This window comes from Trichomonas vaginalis, chromosome VI (assembly GCF_026262505.1).
Source record: "Trichomonas vaginalis G3 chromosome VI, whole genome shotgun sequence".
Lineage (NCBI taxonomy): Eukaryota > Parabasalia > Trichomonadida > Trichomonadidae > Trichomonas > Trichomonas vaginalis.
The window spans coordinates 12,015,246-12,033,257 of NC_067208.1; the positions used below are offsets into that span (position 1 = coordinate 12,015,246).

Sequence of the window (18,012 nt, forward strand, 5' to 3'; positions counted from 1 at the left end):
ACCATTGAATACACAATTACGAATAAACGCTTAATTTTTATAAAAATCTTATTACATTTTTCCTGAATTTTTAAATTGTACAATAAAGATGGAAGGCTGTTTCGTACCGAAATGGCTAACAAAAAAGTGATAGAAAACCTTAAATTGCGCGGCAATTTTAATTAAAAAAATAAACATTAATTTTTGTGATTGATATTATGCATTTTATTTATATTATATAAGATTTAAATTTAGGGGAAAAATTGGAAAAAAAATAAGATTGGAAGTCTTTAGGTAAGAAGGAAAGGGCAAGAGATATATAGTGTACCTATATACCTCTTGCCCTTTCATTCTAAGTAGAAATGGGAGAAACTTTGTCCGCATCATAAGTTATGCGGACAAAGTTTCTCCCATTTCTAATGGGAATTGTAGGCTATGAGGCACTGATATATAATCAGTACCTCATAGCCTACAATTTCCCTTATTAGACTTCCAAACTTTGAGTTAATGTCTTGACATTAACTCAAAGTTTGGAAAACTTCACGTAAGAATCAATCGTCAAAAACCTCGATTGCAGTTATATTCATTGTGTTAAATTTGATTTATTTTGAAATTTTTATAAATTAAATTTTATATAACATAAAGCGTTATGAATTAGTATTTCCATATGAATTTTATCTCGAAAATAGTAATTCTGTACAGTTATATTTCGGTTAATTTTGGAAATTTCTAGGAATAGTTTAAGATAGTATGATTATTTGTTTTCTTTTGACCTGAAAATCCCATAGTATCATTTTTTTGGCTCCAGTAATTTAAACTCTTGTTCGCGCGAATCTTTGTAGTTTGCATCAAATTTTGAATTTAAAAACAAGAAAAATAGTGAAATAAAGTAAAGAAAATCGAGGTTTTTATTCGTAAATAATTGGCTTTTGATTACGTATGGCTCTAAAATGAAGATTTTGTTTTGGAATTTTATCATTATTCTTTTGTCGTGAAATTTTCTATGCTTTCTTTGAGGCTGATGACCTGGCCATCAACCTCCCAATATGCTTCTTGATTTTGATCGAGGTACCAATGTAAATCTTTTTCGTGATCTTCAAAATCTGTTGGAGTAAAGTGTACGCCTGTGATTGGATTAATCGGCAGGCTCGCGTGAGGCATATTATTGTAAAAATGTATTACTTTTGGAATATCTTCATTACATCTGCAATTTTTTTCTGCATTGGGCCACCACTTTTCTATCTTTCCATTAGCCTGTGGATTTCCAGGCTTAATGAAAATTTGTGTAATTGAGTGTTTTTTGCAAAGTTTCGAGAATTCTCCGAAATTCTCTTTCCGTTATCCGTCCAAATCGCGTAAGGATAACCGGGAATCGTTTGTAAAGCTCTTTCAAGTATTATAGCTGTATTATGAGCCGTTTTTTCTTTCATGAGCTGATAATCAATAATTTTTCGAGAACGATCGTCGATTATAGCATATAAATATTGGCCTATCGTTCCACGCCAGTAATGAATATCGGCGTGCCATATTTCATGGCACTTTGTTGCAACGTAATTTCGAGGTTTGTATTTTTGTTCTGTAATTTCTTGATTTTCAGGAGGTTCCTTGATGAGGGCCTCATAAATTTTCCTTCCCATTCTGTAAGACGGAGGTGGAAATGGTTTTTCGATGTAATTAGCTGAAATTAAAGATTCTTCGACAGAATTTGTTTTTAAAACTGGACCATATGATTTCGGGACTTCAGTAACTAAAGAAATTCTATCAGTTTCTTTAAGCCAGTTACCAGAAGTAAAAAGGTTTGCATTTTGGAAGTTTTCTTTGATTTGCTGAAATTCTTGAGGGTGACTCTCAATTTTTGTAAGGTCTGTTTGAATTTTCTGTATTATTTTGTTGATTCCAGTATTCGGCATTTGATCTTTGAAATTACAAAATGCTTGAGCAGCATCCAAATCGATTTCTTCTGGTTTTCTTCCTTTTGGAGGATGATAAGGAATTGGCGCACGTAATTTTACTGCTTTTCGAAATGTGTTTTCAGAAATTTTTGAATATATAACTCTGCCTTCATGATTTATTTTAGCTTTCGCGCAAATATCAGTTAACTTAACTCCATTATTTGATTTTGTGATGGCTTCACAAAGCCAATCAATATCAATCTCTTCTGGAGAATGTCTTCTCATCTAGAATATTTTCATCTAGAATATTTTCAATACTTTACATACAAACATTTTTATTTCTAAAAAACTTTTTAATTTTTTCTAGGATATATGAATGAAAATAGTTAGAACAAGATTTTGAAGCTCAAAACATTAAAAATTATTAAAGATTTGTATAATATGATTAAAAATGGGAAATAATATGAGGCAATATAAAGGAATATGAATATTAAATAAATATATCTAAATAGAAAGAATCAGAAAAATCAAATTATTGGCGCCAAAAATGTCACCTTTTTGGTGAGCCATTTCGGTATGAGATAATAAAGATGGAAGGCTTTGGGGTACATATTAATATAATATACCTCAAAGCCTTCCATCTCCACTACAAATGGGAGAAACTTTGTCCGAATAGTTTAACATTCGGACAAAGTTTTTCCCATTTTAAGAAGGAATTGCAGGGTAAGAGGTACATAGTATGAATATATACCTCTTCCCCTGCAATTCCTTCTAGAAAGTTCCAAAACTTTGGGTTAATTGCAAGACATTAACCCAAAGTTTTGGAACTTTCAAGTGGAGATGGAAGGCTTTGGGGTACATATTAATATAATATACCTCAAAGCCTTCCATCTCCACTACAAATGGGAGAAACTTTGTCCGAATAGTTTAACATTCGGACAAAGTTTCTCCCATTTAAAGAAAGAATTGTTCCTTATGAGGTATATATTCATACTGTATACCTCATAAGGAACAATTCCCTCCTTAAAACGAGAAAACTTGTTCGAAATTGTTTATCATTTCGAACAAGTTTTCTCGTTTTTAATAAGAAACTAATGGCTATGAGGCACTGATTATATATTAGTGCCTCACAGCCTTTAGTTTCTAATAGATAGCTGGGAAACTTTTTCCAAATGATAAGTTATTCAGAGAAAGTTTCCCAGCTATCAAGAGGGAATTGTTCCTTATGAGGTATATAGTTATAATGTATACCTCATAAGGAACAATTCCCTCATTAAAATCGTAGATATTTTTTACTTATTACTCATGCTTTCAAAATCACAATCCTCTGAAAAGTTATTTTTTATTAAGAATTTAGAATTTTGATAAATACCTTTTTTCAATTTGATATAATACTTATATATTTTCAAAAAGACATTTTGAAAAGATATCTCAAAAGTTCTCTGAAAACATATTTTTGATTAATTTTGAGAAATATCCGTATTAAATTAATCAATAAATTCATTCAACACTACTTTAATTTTTAAATTCAAAAAATTATATGTGCTTCTTAAAATGTCTCACAAAAATTTTATTATAAAATTATATACAATATTAAAAATCCCACAACATTTTTTACTTTACATAATCGTACTTCCTCGACGATTAATTTCCCCTCAATTCCTATCGTTGACCGAACTTAGCATGCAACAATCTCTTGTTATTTTTCTATAGCCTTACATTTTGTACGATCTGAAATTTATTTTTGAGTTGGTTGATATTTTTACCTATTCATGAGTAATTTATTATTGAGATCAAAAAAAGTGTAAACAATTTCAAAGAAAAAATCATCGGAAAATTGGCAAGCATATTATTTTAATTATCATAATTAATTTTAATATCGATGTAAAAAATTTTCAACCACTAAAATACTGCCTGTGAATTAAAGTTAATTATGCCATTTCACTAAAAAAACATATTATATTTGCTTCATAACAGTCCATTCAAACGTATTTTCTTAAAATAAATTCGAACTCCCTAAAATTTTGCATCCATATTTCTTCCAAACAATTTTCATGCATTTGCATATTAAAAATGATACGCTAACGTTTGTTATCAATAATCTCTCGTTTACGCTCCTATCTGATTCTGATCGAATTAGTTTTAGAGATTTCCACAGACGTTTATTTTTCAAGACATGTGATATAAAAAATTGATGAATTTTAGAATTCTCTAAAATTTTATATCAATGCAGAAAAAATCTTCCCTCGGGATTACTAGCTTTCTCGAGGGAACGGATGAAACAGCATCTGCATTGAATTTTCCGCCAACAGAAATTCTTCGAAAGCCAGATGATAAATATGTTGAAGCAGACAAAGACAAGTTAATGACATTTTTATATCCATGCGACGTACCTCGGCGTAATTATCAGTATGACATATCCCAAGCTTGTTTTAAAGAAAATACACTCGTATGTTTACCAACAGGTACAGGAAAAACATTCATAGCTTCAGTTGTCATGATGAATTTTTACAGGTGGTATCCTTCGAGTCTAATCATCTTCTGCGCGACTACACGTGCCTTGGTCGAGCAACAAATTTCGGCATGCAATAGTTTTACGACAATTCCTGAGGATGATACTGTAGTTTTAGTCGGAACTTCAAGTACAACACTTCGAAAAATCGTTTGGGATGATTATAGAGTCGTTTACGCAACACCTCAAACGGTTCAAAACGAAATTAAAAAAGGAAAGCTCGATCCATGCAAAATTTCCCTGATAATCTTCGATGAAGCCCATCATGCGCATGGTAAACAATCGTATGGCATGATTACGCGCATGGTTGCCGAAAGAAGTTCTCAATTTCGTGTTATTGGCCTTTCTGCGACACCAGGAAGCAACATTCAGCAAATACAAGATATTATTTACAACTTAATGATATCTCAAATCATATATAAAGACGATACAGACCCAGATATCGCTCAATACCAACATCAAACAGATATTGAGTACATTACTGTTCATGCTGGGGATGATGACGAAGCAGTTCGTCATAATCTTGATGAATGCATACAGTTCATTGCTTCTCCTCTTCAAAACAGCAATGTTCTCTCAATTATGAATTTAGATTATCTTACAAGAGGCAGTGTTTTCCTTTCCATGAACAAATACAAAGAAACAAGCCAAGGAGCACCCAACTTCAGCAAGAACATGAGCTATTTGACCATTTTGTTATCATTAACCGCGATGAAAGAAAAATTATTGAAGTACGGACCGAATTTTCTTGACAAAGCCATAAAAGATTTCGAAAATAAGCGCAACTCTAACGAAAGGAGGCAGCTAATGGCAACTCCTGCATACATTGCGCTTGCGAAATCTACAAATCTTGCAAAAAGTTCATCCCATCCTAAACTTGCCAAGTTACATTCGATTCTCAGTGATTTCTTTTCCACTAAGAAAGATTCCCGATGCATTGTCTTCGCTTCTTTAAGAGAAGTCGCTGCCGACATCGAAAAAAATATCAAAAACGTGCCAAATGTAAACTGTCACGTTTTTACTGGAAAAGCTGCCACGGACGATACAGAAGGAATGACCGATCACATGCAGCAGACGATTGTTGATCTATTTCGGAAGGGAACATTCAATGTTATCATTGCAACATGTGTAGCTGAAGAAGGTTTAGATATTGGCGAAGTAGATTTAATTGTTTGTTACGATGTTCAAGCATCAGCATTGCGAACTTTCCAAAGGATTGGCAGAACAGGTCGTAAACGTGCTGGTCGTGTTGTTTTCCTTATATCAGAAGGTGTAGAAGAAAGAGCTCTTAAAAAAGCATTGAACACAAAAACACAAGTTAAAGATTTATTGACAAAATCAATTTCAAGATTTGTTTTGTACAAACCATTAGTTCCTAACCTTCCTCTTCCAAAGGAAATGCAAGCAATCAAACTGATGTGTGCAAAAGAAAAAGGAATTGCGAAATATTTCGCTCCAAACCAGCAAAGGAAAAGTCATAAACCAATTCTAGGATCAACAGAAGCTCTTGAGTTTAAGACTGTTTTCAACAAGTCTTTTAAATTCAGGAAACCGAAATTTGATATAAAAATGGCTTCTTTCGGTATCAGATCGAAATGTAAAACATTTTCACATTCCAGTGAAACAATTATCCTCAATACTTTCGCATATAACTTTAGCGAATCTCAACCTGAATCTCTTGATCAAAAAGTTGAAAATTTATTTGGACAAAAATCAGATTCAGAAAATGATTCCGACATTGCTGAAAAATCTGTTTTTTCTGTTCAAACAATTGCGAAAAGCTCCGAGACAAGTGATTCTGAGTCGAATTCCACATCAGAACTCGAAGATGACAACAGTCAGAGCTTTTCAAAGTTTGGAATAAGCAACAGTGTTCCTTTAGTCCATCAACAAACATTTTCTGACTTTTCTTCGCAGAATTCTACAGCTACTTCGAATAACAATACATCTACATTGTATGCTGATAGTAGCAATCCTTACACATTTCGGAATTCTGGTTTCGGAGATTCAGAACCACAAGACAACAAATTTTTGTCGAGTGACGATGATGAACAACAAAATTCGGAAATTCAGCAACAAAGTTTCTTGTCGGACAGCTCTGAAGAAATCAACATTGACCAGAAATACTTGTCAGATGATGATGACGATGAAGATATAGAGTCAATCATTAAAGAAGCAGAAAAAGAATATAACGCTCAGACACAAAATATGAAGCAAGAAATTCCTTCATTGATTGATTCAAACTCAGATTCAGATTCATCAGATGTTGTTATCGTTGGTGAAAAACATCATGGTGAGGAAACTACTTATTTATCATCGTCCAATGATTAATATATATTATTTTGTTTGTTACTTATATAAATATATATATTTCTCTAAGAAAATATGAACTAGATCTTGGAGAAACTGCTTACTATAAGATAATAATGTCGGATTTCTTCCATTAAAAAAATTTGAGAGTATGTATGGGAAAAAATGTTTTTTACATATGGACTCACGTCAATTGTTATCATTTGCTTCTTGGTTGCAGCCAACGGAGATGAGAAATTTGACGACTTCAAGATGTCCATTCTTTGAAGCACAAATAAGTGGTGTACATCCATCGTTGTCCTTCGCTTCTTTGTTACAGCCAATGGAGATGAGATAACAAACTATTTCAAGATGTCCATTCTTTGAAGCACAAATAAGTGGTGTACATCCATCGTTGTCCTTCGCTTCTTTGTTACAGCCAACGGAGATGAGATAACGAACTATTTCACGATGTCCATTCTTTGAAGCACAAATGAGTGGTATACATCCATCATTGTCCTTCGCTTCTTTGTTACAGCCAACGGAGATGAGAAATCTGACGACTTCAAGATATCCATTCTTTGAAGCACAAATGAGTGGTGTACATCCATCGTTGTCCTTCGCTTCTTTGTTACAGCCAACGGAGATGAGATAACGAACTATTTCACGATGTCCATTCTTTGAAGCACAAATAAGTGGTGTACATCCATCATTGTCCTTCGCTTCTTTGTTACAGCCAACGGAGATGAGATAACGAACTATTTCACGATGTCCATTCTTTGAAGCACAAATGAGTGGTGTACATCCATCGTTGTCCTTCGCTTCTTTGTTACAGCCAATGGAGATGAGATAACAAACTATTTCAAGATGTCCATTCTTTGAAGCACAAATAAGTGGTGTACATCCATCGTTGTCCTTCGCTTCTTTGTTACAGCCAACGGAGATGAGATAACGAACTATTTCACGATGTCCATTCTTTGAAGCACAAATGAGTGGTATACATCCATCATTGTCCTTCGCTTCTTTGTTACAGCCAACGGAGATGAGAAATCTGACGACTTCAAGATATCCATTCTTTGAAGCACAAATGAGTGGTGTACATCCATCGTTGTCCTTCGCTTCTTTGTTACAGCCAATGGAGATGAGATAACAAACTATTTCAAGATGTCCATTCTTTGAAGCACAAATGAGTGGTGTGCATTTATCATTGTTCTTCGCCTCTTTGTTGCAGCCAAAGCAGGTGAGAAATTGGACTATTTCAAGATGTCCATTCTTTGAAGCACAAATAAGTGGTGTACATCCATCGTTGTCCTTCGCTTCTTTGTTACAGCCAACGGAGATGAGATAACAAACTATTTCAAGATGTCCATTCTTTGAAGCACAAATAAGTGGTGTACATCCATCGTTGTCCTTCGCTTCTTTGTTACAGCCAACGGAGATGAGATAACGAACTATTTCACGATGTCCATTCTTTGAAGCACAAATGAGTGGTATACATCCATCATTGTCCTTCGCTTCTTTGTTACAGCCAACGGAGATGAGAAATCTGACGACTTCAAGATATCCATTCTTTGAAGCACAAATGAGTGGTGTACATCCATCGTTGTCCTTCGCTTCTTTGTTACAGCCAACGGAGATGAGATAACGAACTATTTCACGATGTCCATTCTTTGAAGCACAAATAAGTGGTGTACATCCATCATTGTCCTTCGCTTCTTTGTTACAGCCAACGGAGATGAGATAACGAACTATTTCACGATGTCCATTCTTTGAAGCACAAATGAGTGGTGTACATCCATCGTTGTCCTTCGCTTCTTTGTTACAGCCAATGGAGATGAGATAACAAACTATTTCAAGATGTCCATTCTTTGAAGCACAAATAAGTGGTGTACATCCATCGTTGTCCTTCGCTTCTTTGTTACAGCCAACGGAGATGAGATAACGAACTATTTCACGATGTCCATTCTTTGAAGCACAAATGAGTGGTATACATCCATCATTGTCCTTCGCTTTTTGTTACACAGCCAACGGAGATGAGAAATCTGACGACTTTTCAATATCCATTCTTTGAAGCAAAATGAGTGGTGTACATCCATCGTTGTCCTTCGCTTCTTTGTTACAGCCAATGGAGATGAGATAACAAACTATTTCAAGATGTCCATTCTTTGAAGCACAAATGAGTGGTGTGCATTTATCATTGTTCTTCGCCTCTTTGTTGCAGCCAAAGCAGGTGAGAAATTGGACTATTTCAAGATGTCCATTCTTTGAAGCACAAATAAGTGGTGTACATCCATCGTTGTCCTTCGCTTCTTTGTTACAGCCAACGGAGATGAGATAACGAACTATTTCAAAATGTCTATTCTTTGAAGCACAAATGAGTGAAGTGTTTCCATTTTCATCCTTTGCGTTTTGAGTCATTCCAAAAACAGTTAATAATTTAATGAGTTCTAAATTTCCCCTTTTAGCGGCTTCCAAATATACTTTGATTGAATTTTCTTTTCCAATTTTTGAGATTAGGGTATCATTTACATTTTTACAATATCTTCGAAATATTTGTACAAACTTTGGAAATCCTCCACAATGACTGAAATTCCATTATTATCATCTCTTATATTTTCCTCTTGCAATTGATGAGGAAGCTGTTCCTTTTCCATTTTGAGAAATGATATGGCAAAAAAAATTCTGAAGATTTCAAAAATTTTAAAAATTTTAAACTTATTATATTTTTATTAGTTCCTTCAAAAAATATGATAAAGTTACGGTGAATTTTTATCAACATTAGACTTTACGGTGAATTAAATTACGACTTTAAATTCAATATGAAAATTTAAAAGTGGTTTCACTGAATCTAATCAGCAGATCCCTCAAAATTGTCCTCTTATTTTCCAGGAACGTTAATATTCATTTTAATAGCAAAAAAGTACAGCAGTCTTATTAGATATTATACAATGATTTATATTGCCTAATTCATAACCAAAAATACCAACATTTTGCAAAAATGTGATATTCAAAGCTTCAAATCATATTCTTCACGTGTAAACCTTTATAAATTTAAAGTTTTTGTTTCAAAAACTTCTAGGATGTCAAGAAGAAAGTTTACCAATAAAAAAACAAATGAGCAATTGAAACAAATCTATATATATTTAGACCTTTAATCACTCTGATTTTTGGTTTAAAAAAGATTGTTCATTTGTTTATATAAAAAGATAAAATAAAGAAATATAATAAATGATTGAAATGAAACTTATAGAATAATAAGCCATTTGCCCCAATAAAATCGTCCCTTTTCGAAATGCGCATAGCTAAAATCATTATATATATATATAAAAAAAAAGAAAATTTATAAAATAATTTTGAGAGTTGCTGTTTCTGTCAAAGGTTGGCTTCCATATTTGAAGCTAGCTCTAGCCTGGAGTCCGAAAGGAAGGTCAATCTCCTTCAGGAAGTAAAGCATCTGTGTAAGCGGCTTTCCGCCGATCTGCATCAGTCTATTTCCATCTAAAGGCTTTGCCATCATCTTCCATCCTCTTGCCACGTTGTATTCCAGCTTGAAATCTGAGAGTTCCTTCGCTGCCTGGGACACAACTGTGAGTTTGACGGCAACTTGGTTCGGATTTTCTGGATTTGGCTGGCATTGCGAGTAAACAATGAAATCGTTGGTTCGCCAGCACTCGCTAGCACCCTGTGGTGGTGGTGTTGGCCCACTAACTGCTGCTGGCTGCTGTTGGACTGAGATATTATTATTTGTCTGGACAGGAGAAGCGGAAAGGAGGTCTCCAATCAAGTCATTAGCCTTAGGAGCACTTGGAGCAGGGCTTCCGCCGAACAAATCGACTGCTGGAGGGTTGGATTTCGCTGGTTGGTCCATGACTTGGAGAAGAATTTGATCTACAGCCTCTTGTGGCTTGGCTGTGACCTGAGCGACCTGTGGATGCTTCTCTTCGCTCGATTCTGTTGAACTTGGCTGTAATGGCGATAAAAATTCTTCACATAAATTATCCATTTGAAGAATATTGGCCATTTCGCCTGCGCGCTGCTGTACTTCTATGTTATTTGATGATGCCAATTGCTGCATAAGCTCAATGGCCTCTTGACGACGGTTTAAGCGCGTAACTAATTTTCCTAACGCTGTAATTATGTAAAACTTGGTCTCATTCTTTGTCTGTGGGAGGGAAACGATTTGTTTGAATCCCTCGATGGCTCCGTTGTCTTCTACAGCGAATTCTCCAATGACAAATGCGGATACTTGGACTAATGTCTGGTTATCTGAGAATTGGAGCATGCAGGCAAGCAGCTGAGATACAGCATGTTGTTGTATGTCGGAATTCTTGAGAATCATGTCACAAAAGTCCGTAATTATTTCTTGAGATACGTAATTTCCGCTGTCGATAAGGATTTGATGGACAATATCGAATAACCAGAGCTTGGATGGGCCAAATCTGACGGCCGCTGTGTAGATCTTTGTAATAAGTTCACATCTGAAGTCGGAATCGGCCAAACGGATGAATGTAATGATTTCTGGTATTAATGTCTCGACGTTGGTTTCATCAATGAGTGCGGAAATGACATCCAAAGCTCTGCGACGAATTGATGGGTCGCGGTGGTCAAGGCAACGAACAATATGCTTCTTGTAGCGTTGTAGAGCTTGCGTATCGACACTTCCACGGTTAATGATGTCTCTTTCTGTGTAAAGAACGCGAGCAAAAACGGATAATGCGGAATAAAGAACGTTTGGATCTTTGAGGCTGAGGAGACGGCCAACTTGGTTAAAAGCCAAGCCACGTAATGATGCTGTTGGGGAAACTGCAACAACTAATTCGACGGCCTGATATAAAACTGCTCTTCCTGTGTTTCTACGGGTTTCTGTTGAAGAAACAATGGATTGTAAGACTTGGTCGAGTTCATCGGAGCTCTTCTTGAGGAGAGCGAGGGCTTTCATTGCCTTAATTTGCATATAAGGATCGTTGAAGACGCCGTAGCTAAATTCGCGAGTGCCTCTTGATGTTGAGAGAGCTTTGAGGATCCTTGTGAATGGGCCAGCGAATTGCCCCCATAATTTGGAAAGACGAGGTTCTACAGTAATTAAGCTGATAACAGCGTTCATGCCTGAAAGAACTACGCCATGATTTGTATGATTTAACAGTTTTTGAACTGAATTCTTGAAAGCTTCCGCAAGATCTGGGTTCTGTTTAACAATACGAAGAATAGCCATACCAGCATGCTTCAATACATTTGGATAGCTTGATTCTATGCATTTCTGAACACTTGTTGCCACATCACGGCATACTTCTGACGTTCCGCAGTTTGCAATGAAGGCAAGAGCGAGGCTTTGAATGTTTGGATTAGGATTGTTGAGATCTTTGAGTAGTGTTTGTGTGACGAGAACTGAAATATCAGCGGATTCATCAAGTAAAACCTCACCGGCGATATAACCAATTCGTTTAAATGAAAACTGCTCTTCTGACATCAATGTAAGAACTTCCATTTGTCCCCATGGGTTATTCTGACCTAAAATTTCTAAAAATAGAAGCTTCATGACGTTTCTTGGTCGATATTGAGATTCGCCTCTGCGAACACTCGCACGAACAAGAGCTTGTTCGGTTGAAATTAAGAACTTCTCCTGTTCGAATGTATCAGCTAGACGTACTGAGCTGATGAATTCGTTGAGAGGCGTAGTCATGTTAAAATCCTTTGAAAATTCGGAACAAAGTTTTTCAAATTTCATCCAAAAATTCTTTTTATAAATAAATGATACAAGAAAAGCAAAATATAGATAGTTTATGGTATGATGTTTCTGGTCTCAATTGGAAAATATGCTCAAATCAAAGTAAAAGATTTTTTGATTTTGTAATATTCAATTGACAAGCGTATAACTACATGAAATCTTTCTAAATTCTCCCAAAAATGACAAATTGTCAAATGATAAGAGATCATTATATATTCAAATTTCAAATTAACAATTTGGCCAAATTAGAATGATTCTTCTTGTCTCACATTAAGCCATTTGTTTTAAGTTTAAAGCGTTAAATCTTAATTTTAGCTTTACATGTATGATTTTTGAGAATAAAGAAATATCTTTTTCAAATAAGCCTCATTGATGCTAAAAATGTCATAAATAGTTCTAATGAGTATAAATACAAATGCTCAACCAAGAGTTAAAAAGTTTGAAACTCATTCAATCAAATTGATCAAGAAATTTTTCATTTTCAAGGGTGAATCAAAGTTAATTACAGATAGGCATACTACTTTTAAAGCTATGTAAAGTCTGTCGCCGCTTAGAATTCACATCGATTTCGAACATGTCACTTTTACAATTTTTTTTTGAAATGAGCGAACAAGAACAAATTGATTCTGATGAATTAGTTTCTATTGTTTGTTCAAAATCTATTGATATTCAGGATCTCATTGAGAATAATGATCCAAATGCGCTCCAAGAGTTTCAAACATTTTATGATCAAGCAATACAAGCACTTGATTTACAAATTGAGAAGGTATCCGCACTTGATATGGAATCCTCAAACTATTTTGATATATTTAACGACGCAACGAAGGAGTTGAAAACTTTGAGAGATAAAGTTTTTGCTTTAACAAAGGATAAGAAGCAGCAAAATGAAACCCTTGATATACTTCAAAAAGAGAACGATGTTCTTGAAAAAGAATACTTGGAATTACTTAATAAAAACGATTCTACAGATTATAAGTCAATGATCGAAGAAGTTCAAAAGCAGATTGACGAACTACAGAATAAAGAGCAAGATGTTGATAAACAACTTGCCGAAAACTCAGGAAAAACAACAGATATGGAAAATGAAATTCCTTCACTTAAAAAGCAGATCGATGATACCGAAGATGGTCTTGCCGTTAAAATCAAAAAGAATCAGAGAAGAGCGAAAGAAATTGAAGCAAGATTGAAGAAATTGGAAACTCAGCCAATTACTGCCTCAAATCCAAAGGAAAAGGTCTTTGATGAAGAAGAAGATACAGCTGGTCCATCAACTATCATACATAGAACTACAGGAACCGTTCAAGATCAGATCAGAGAACTAAAAACTGATTTGGAAGAAGCTCTCAAGTTAAATGGTTCATTGAAGACGAATATGAAAGGTCTTTCCCAAGATTTGGATGCAATGCGTGAAGAAAATTTCCAATTAAAAGAACTTCTCAGATCAATACAAAAGGATAAGAAGAAATAATGACATAAGGATATTTTCCCTATGTTTAGTATAAAAATTTCCATGATTTTTGAAGAAATTATCTTCCATTTTATATTTTCAATTGAAATATTGTAAAAATACTTTATCTTTCGACTTTTTCATGTCTTGCTTGAGAATCTTATAATAATTTATATCATAATTTAATTATATTTCGAAGTTTGAAATAAGATTAAACACAATTTTTTGGTATTTAGCAAGTAGGAACACTCAGTGTGATTTAGCATATTAAATTGATGCTTTTATTACTATATTCGAAATCTAATTCCTCGTATGTAAATAATTAAACAGATCAAGGAAATTATTCCATGTTTTAATAATTGGCAAAATGGTTCCATGATTCACTTTTTTCTAGTAGGGCACTTAGACAGCATAATGTGGGCTGAGTTAATAGATTTCTCTTTTGTATTGATAATATAATTTGGCTAATTTGAGGGCAATCACAATTAATGATTTTTGTTTCAGTTACCTCTTTGATATTTTCGAATTTGATTGCATCTGCTGGTGCACCTTTTGTTGATGCTGATTCTGGATATGAATTTGTATAGCAATTTGATGCGGTAATATATGCGTTACCATTCTTTGCAACAAATAACGTGTGTGCATCTGGATTTATCAATGTGCAATTGTCTAAATATACATGAACAGCATATTGGCATCCCAAGACAATATTAACTTTGTTAGTAATGATAGAACATAAAGAAAAATTAATAGTATTATTATCACCCATAGTAGAAATAATAGATATTGCATAAAGGTTACCAGTTGATGTGTTATTGATCACATTCATATATGAAATGTATGCTTTATCTGGATCTTGAGGATAGAAAAATAATGCCCCAATTCTAGACTTTCCATTTGAAATATTGCAGCTTCTAGAAAAAAATATTCCTCTTATTAATGAAATTTGAGTTCCCGGATTATAATTTGTATATTTGCCACATTCTGAGACACATGATTCATTGAACTCATGTCGCTGTAAGAAGAATGCTTCACAATCAATTCTTTCAAATTGACCATAATATTCACCAGCGCTTTCGCCCGTAACTTTTGATGTCGTATTAGATGCAATAATTTTCTTTTGAACAACATTTCCAAGAAAATATATAGTTACTGGTGAATAAGTTTCGCATGATATTTCAGTGAAAACAGAATTTTCAAGCAAAAATTTACAACGAGGACTATTGTATGCATCGCATATTATACTTATGACATTATTTGACAAGTTACTAAATATAGAATCTGCAATATAGTATCCACCTCCTGGACTCACATTTTGATTTTGATATACAACATAGCTTTCATTTCCATAAACTTCTTCCCAGGAAGTTTTATGGCAATTATTAAAGACCCAAATCGCGAAATTTATTCATTAATTAAAACTTTGCTTATAGAACAAATACCTATGTAAATACAAACCATGGTTATTGAATCAAAAATCGAATTTAAATCGAATAAATTTTAACTTATATTTCCTCCATTTATTTGTATTATACAATGCAGTGAAAAACTACTTCCGATGGTATTATTTGTTCTTATTTCAACTTCCAACTACGCGTAATTCACTAAATTCTAGCATATAAATATATTTAAAAATTTGAAATGACACTTTTTCGGAAACAATGATGTAGTTTTTGAATTTTCTGAAGAACTGAATTCTGATAATGAAATATAATATTGTGATAATTATGAAACTTTTATGGTTTAGCCTCATTCTTGAATGTAGTGAAACTACTCTAATAATATTAATTAATAATTATATCTTTTGGATATTGTTTTCGATGCTATTATTATTGGATTTTTCTGATTCAAAATTTTGCCATTTACAACTTGTATTGAAACATTTGAGAATTAAATTATTCAATGCACGGAGTGTAAGCCATTAATGAATGATGTTAATTACGTATTAGATTAAAATGACTCGGTAACCAAATTTTAAGGTTAATTTCAATGATATGTGTCAAAAAAAATTAAAGTCGAGAAAAATGTGATATAAATCCAATGAAGCATGGAACTGTTATACTTATCATTATTTTGGGCTTTTATTTTGTGCCTATAATCTTTCATTTGATTAAGTTTATTCATTTAAAAACTTTGTTGCTTAAACTCGAAATCAATTTCTTAGAAACACATCAAATTTAGAGCATATAAGGAAAATAATTTTATCACTTCTATTTTATTGAAACAATCATTTTCATGATTCACTTTTTCTCAATTAGTCATCTAAGACACCATAAGGTAGGCTGTGTTAATGACTTTTCTTATTAAATGATAATATTTTGAGAGTTTTTTCCATTTGGACAATTTGATTGCATTCCAAATGAATTATTTTTGTTTCAGATAATTCTGTTATGTTTTCGAATTTGATTGCATCTGCTGGTGCACCTTTTGTTGATGCTGATTCTGGATATGAATTTGTATAGCAATTTGATGCGGTAATATATGCGTTACCATTCTTTGCAACAAATAACGTGTGTGCATCTGGATTTATCAATGTGCAATTGTCTAAATATACATGAACAGCATATTGGCATCCCAAGACAATATTAACTTTGTTAGTAATGATAGAACATAAAGAAAAATTAATAGTATTATTATCACCCATAGTAGAAATAATAGATATTGCATAAAGGTTACCAGTTGATGTGTTATTGATCTCGTTTATACAAGAAATCCTTGCATTAGTTGAATGATGATGTAAAAAAAATAATGTTGCAACTCTCGATTTACCATTTGATATATTGCAGCTTCTAGAATAAAGTATTCCTCAATTCAATGAAATTTGAGTTCCTGGATTGTTATCAGTATATTTGCCACATCCTGAGATGCATGATTCATTAATTTCATTTCTTTTTACATTGACATATTCACAATCAATTCTTTCAAATTGGCCAGAATATTCACCAGTGCTTTCTCCAGTAACTTTATTCGTCGTGTTGAATGCAGCAATATTCTTTTGTACAACATCACCAAGAAAATATATAGTTAGTGGTGAATAATTTTCACATGATATTTCGCTGAATACAGAATTTTCAATCAAAAATTTGCATCCATAACTATTGTTTGCATCGCATATTATACTTATGGCATTATTTGTCATGTTACTAAATCGAGTGTCTGTAACGTAGTATCCTTGTCCTTTGATAAGTGTTTGATTGTTATATATATTATATGTTTCATTTCCAAAGACTTCTTCCCAGGATGTTTTAAGCAAAACACGAGATGTGTTCATTGACTAAAAGTAAATTTACATTTAAAATGTCAATATGAATGCTTAGTATATTTATTAAACTAAAAATATAATTGAAATCGGACATTTTAAAATTCCTTAATTAATGCTTGTTTTGAGATTCGATGAGAGTGCTGTTAATATAGTGTCTAATTTTATTCTTAATTCATCTTCCATTTCACGAGTATTTCATTTAATACCAGCAAATATTTAGTTTTTTAAAAAAATGGCACTTTTTGGTTAGATAATCTTTTATTATGCGAATGTTGTGATTTTAATATATTTATCATAAAAGCGCTGATTCAATGGTGGGGGTAATAGTTGGCGTCACGACGTAAACTATTCAATTTTGAATGGAGACAGTTTATTTTTGAGAAGTTTACAGTGTCACGAGAAAAATTTTCAGACGGCTGGCGTCACGAAAAGTGTCAATAAAGATAGAATATAGCAGAAAATGTGTGTGGGAATATGATAACAAGATAAATTTAAATGTTTTAAAGAATTTTATTTGAATTACTGGAGCATTTTTAAATAAGAAGTGCTTGCGCAGACAGTGTGTCTCAGATGCAAGGAATATGACTCACAAGAACGCTTTACAGCATCTTGACAGTCAAAGTTGTACAATCAAATTTTTTTTGCGAAGCTTCCTTCATTCAGAGGTGCTTGCGCAGATGATGTGTCTCAGATACAAAGAATTCGACGAAAACAAGCCAATTGTTGCTAATTAAAGTTCCAAGTTCTCTGACATATTATCTCCTCAAGTGTCTTCGAATGGACGAGCATTACACATTTGTTGAGCTATATGAAATATTTGGATGTGAATATGAAAATTTCCTATTTTGACACTTTTCGTGACGCCAGCTCTCTCAAATTTTCTCTCGTGACACCGTAAACTTCTCA

General features: G+C 33.5%; 6 protein-coding genes and 2 pseudogenes across 8 annotated transcripts, besides 3 other annotated features; 2 read left to right on the forward strand and 6 right to left on the reverse strand.

Moving 5' to 3' along the window:
• Window positions 1-277: 277 nt before the first annotated feature.
• Window positions 278-484: a mobile genetic element.
• A 473-nt stretch (window positions 485-957) lies between these two features.
• On the reverse strand, window positions 958-1,595 carry TVAGG3_0850350 (annotated as a pseudogene). The gene has a single exon. A coding segment is annotated over exon 1 (638 nt).
• Window positions 1,596-2,529: 934 nt separating this feature from the next.
• Window positions 2,530-3,144: a mobile genetic element.
• Window positions 3,145-4,093: 949 nt separating this feature from the next.
• Window positions 4,094-6,877, forward strand: TVAGG3_0850370 (Fanconi anemia group M (FancM) family member family; the record flags this gene model as incomplete). Its single annotated transcript, XM_001326639.1, has 1 exon — window positions 4,099-6,714. The coding sequence occupies one exon, from the start codon at window positions 4,099-4,101 to the stop codon at window positions 6,712-6,714; it is 2,616 nt and encodes an 871-aa protein (XP_001326674.1).
• Window positions 6,878-6,882: 5 nt separating this feature from the next.
• Window positions 6,883-9,090, reverse strand: TVAGG3_0850380 (annotated as a pseudogene). Its single transcript has one exon. A coding segment is annotated over exon 1 (2,208 nt).
• Window positions 9,091-9,716: 626 nt separating this feature from the next.
• Window positions 9,717-12,397, reverse strand: TVAGG3_0850390 (intracellular protein transport; the record flags this gene model as incomplete). Its single annotated transcript, XM_001326637.2, has 1 exon — window positions 10,013-12,397. The coding sequence occupies one exon, from the start codon at window positions 12,395-12,397 to the stop codon at window positions 10,013-10,015; it is 2,385 nt and encodes a 794-aa protein (XP_001326672.1).
• Window positions 12,398-12,993: 596 nt separating this feature from the next.
• TVAGG3_0850400 (uncharacterized protein) lies at window positions 12,994-14,010 on the forward strand (the record flags this gene model as incomplete). The annotated part of the gene is made up of 1 exon (XM_001326636.1): window positions 12,999-13,865. One exon carries the CDS (start codon window positions 12,999-13,001, stop codon window positions 13,863-13,865), a length of 867 nt encoding a protein of 288 aa, XP_001326671.1.
• Window positions 14,011-14,196: 186 nt separating this feature from the next.
• TVAGG3_0850410 (uncharacterized protein) lies at window positions 14,197-14,673 on the reverse strand (the record flags this gene model as incomplete). Its single annotated transcript, XM_001326635.1, has 1 exon — window positions 14,197-14,673. One exon carries the CDS (start codon window positions 14,671-14,673, stop codon window positions 14,197-14,199), a length of 477 nt encoding a protein of 158 aa, XP_001326670.1.
• Window positions 14,674-16,131: 1,458 nt separating this feature from the next.
• On the reverse strand, window positions 16,132-16,488 carry TVAGG3_0850420 (uncharacterized protein; the record flags this gene model as incomplete). Its single annotated transcript, XM_001326634.1, has 1 exon — window positions 16,132-16,488. The coding sequence occupies one exon, from the start codon at window positions 16,486-16,488 to the stop codon at window positions 16,132-16,134; it is 357 nt and encodes a 118-aa protein (XP_001326669.1).
• Window positions 16,489-16,650: 162 nt separating this feature from the next.
• TVAGG3_0850430 (uncharacterized protein) lies at window positions 16,651-17,115 on the reverse strand (the record flags this gene model as incomplete). The annotated part of the gene is made up of 1 exon (XM_001326633.1): window positions 16,651-17,115. The coding sequence occupies one exon, from the start codon at window positions 17,113-17,115 to the stop codon at window positions 16,651-16,653; it is 465 nt and encodes a 154-aa protein (XP_001326668.1).
• Window positions 17,116-17,960: 845 nt separating this feature from the next.
• Window positions 17,961-18,012: part of a mobile genetic element that runs on past the window's edge.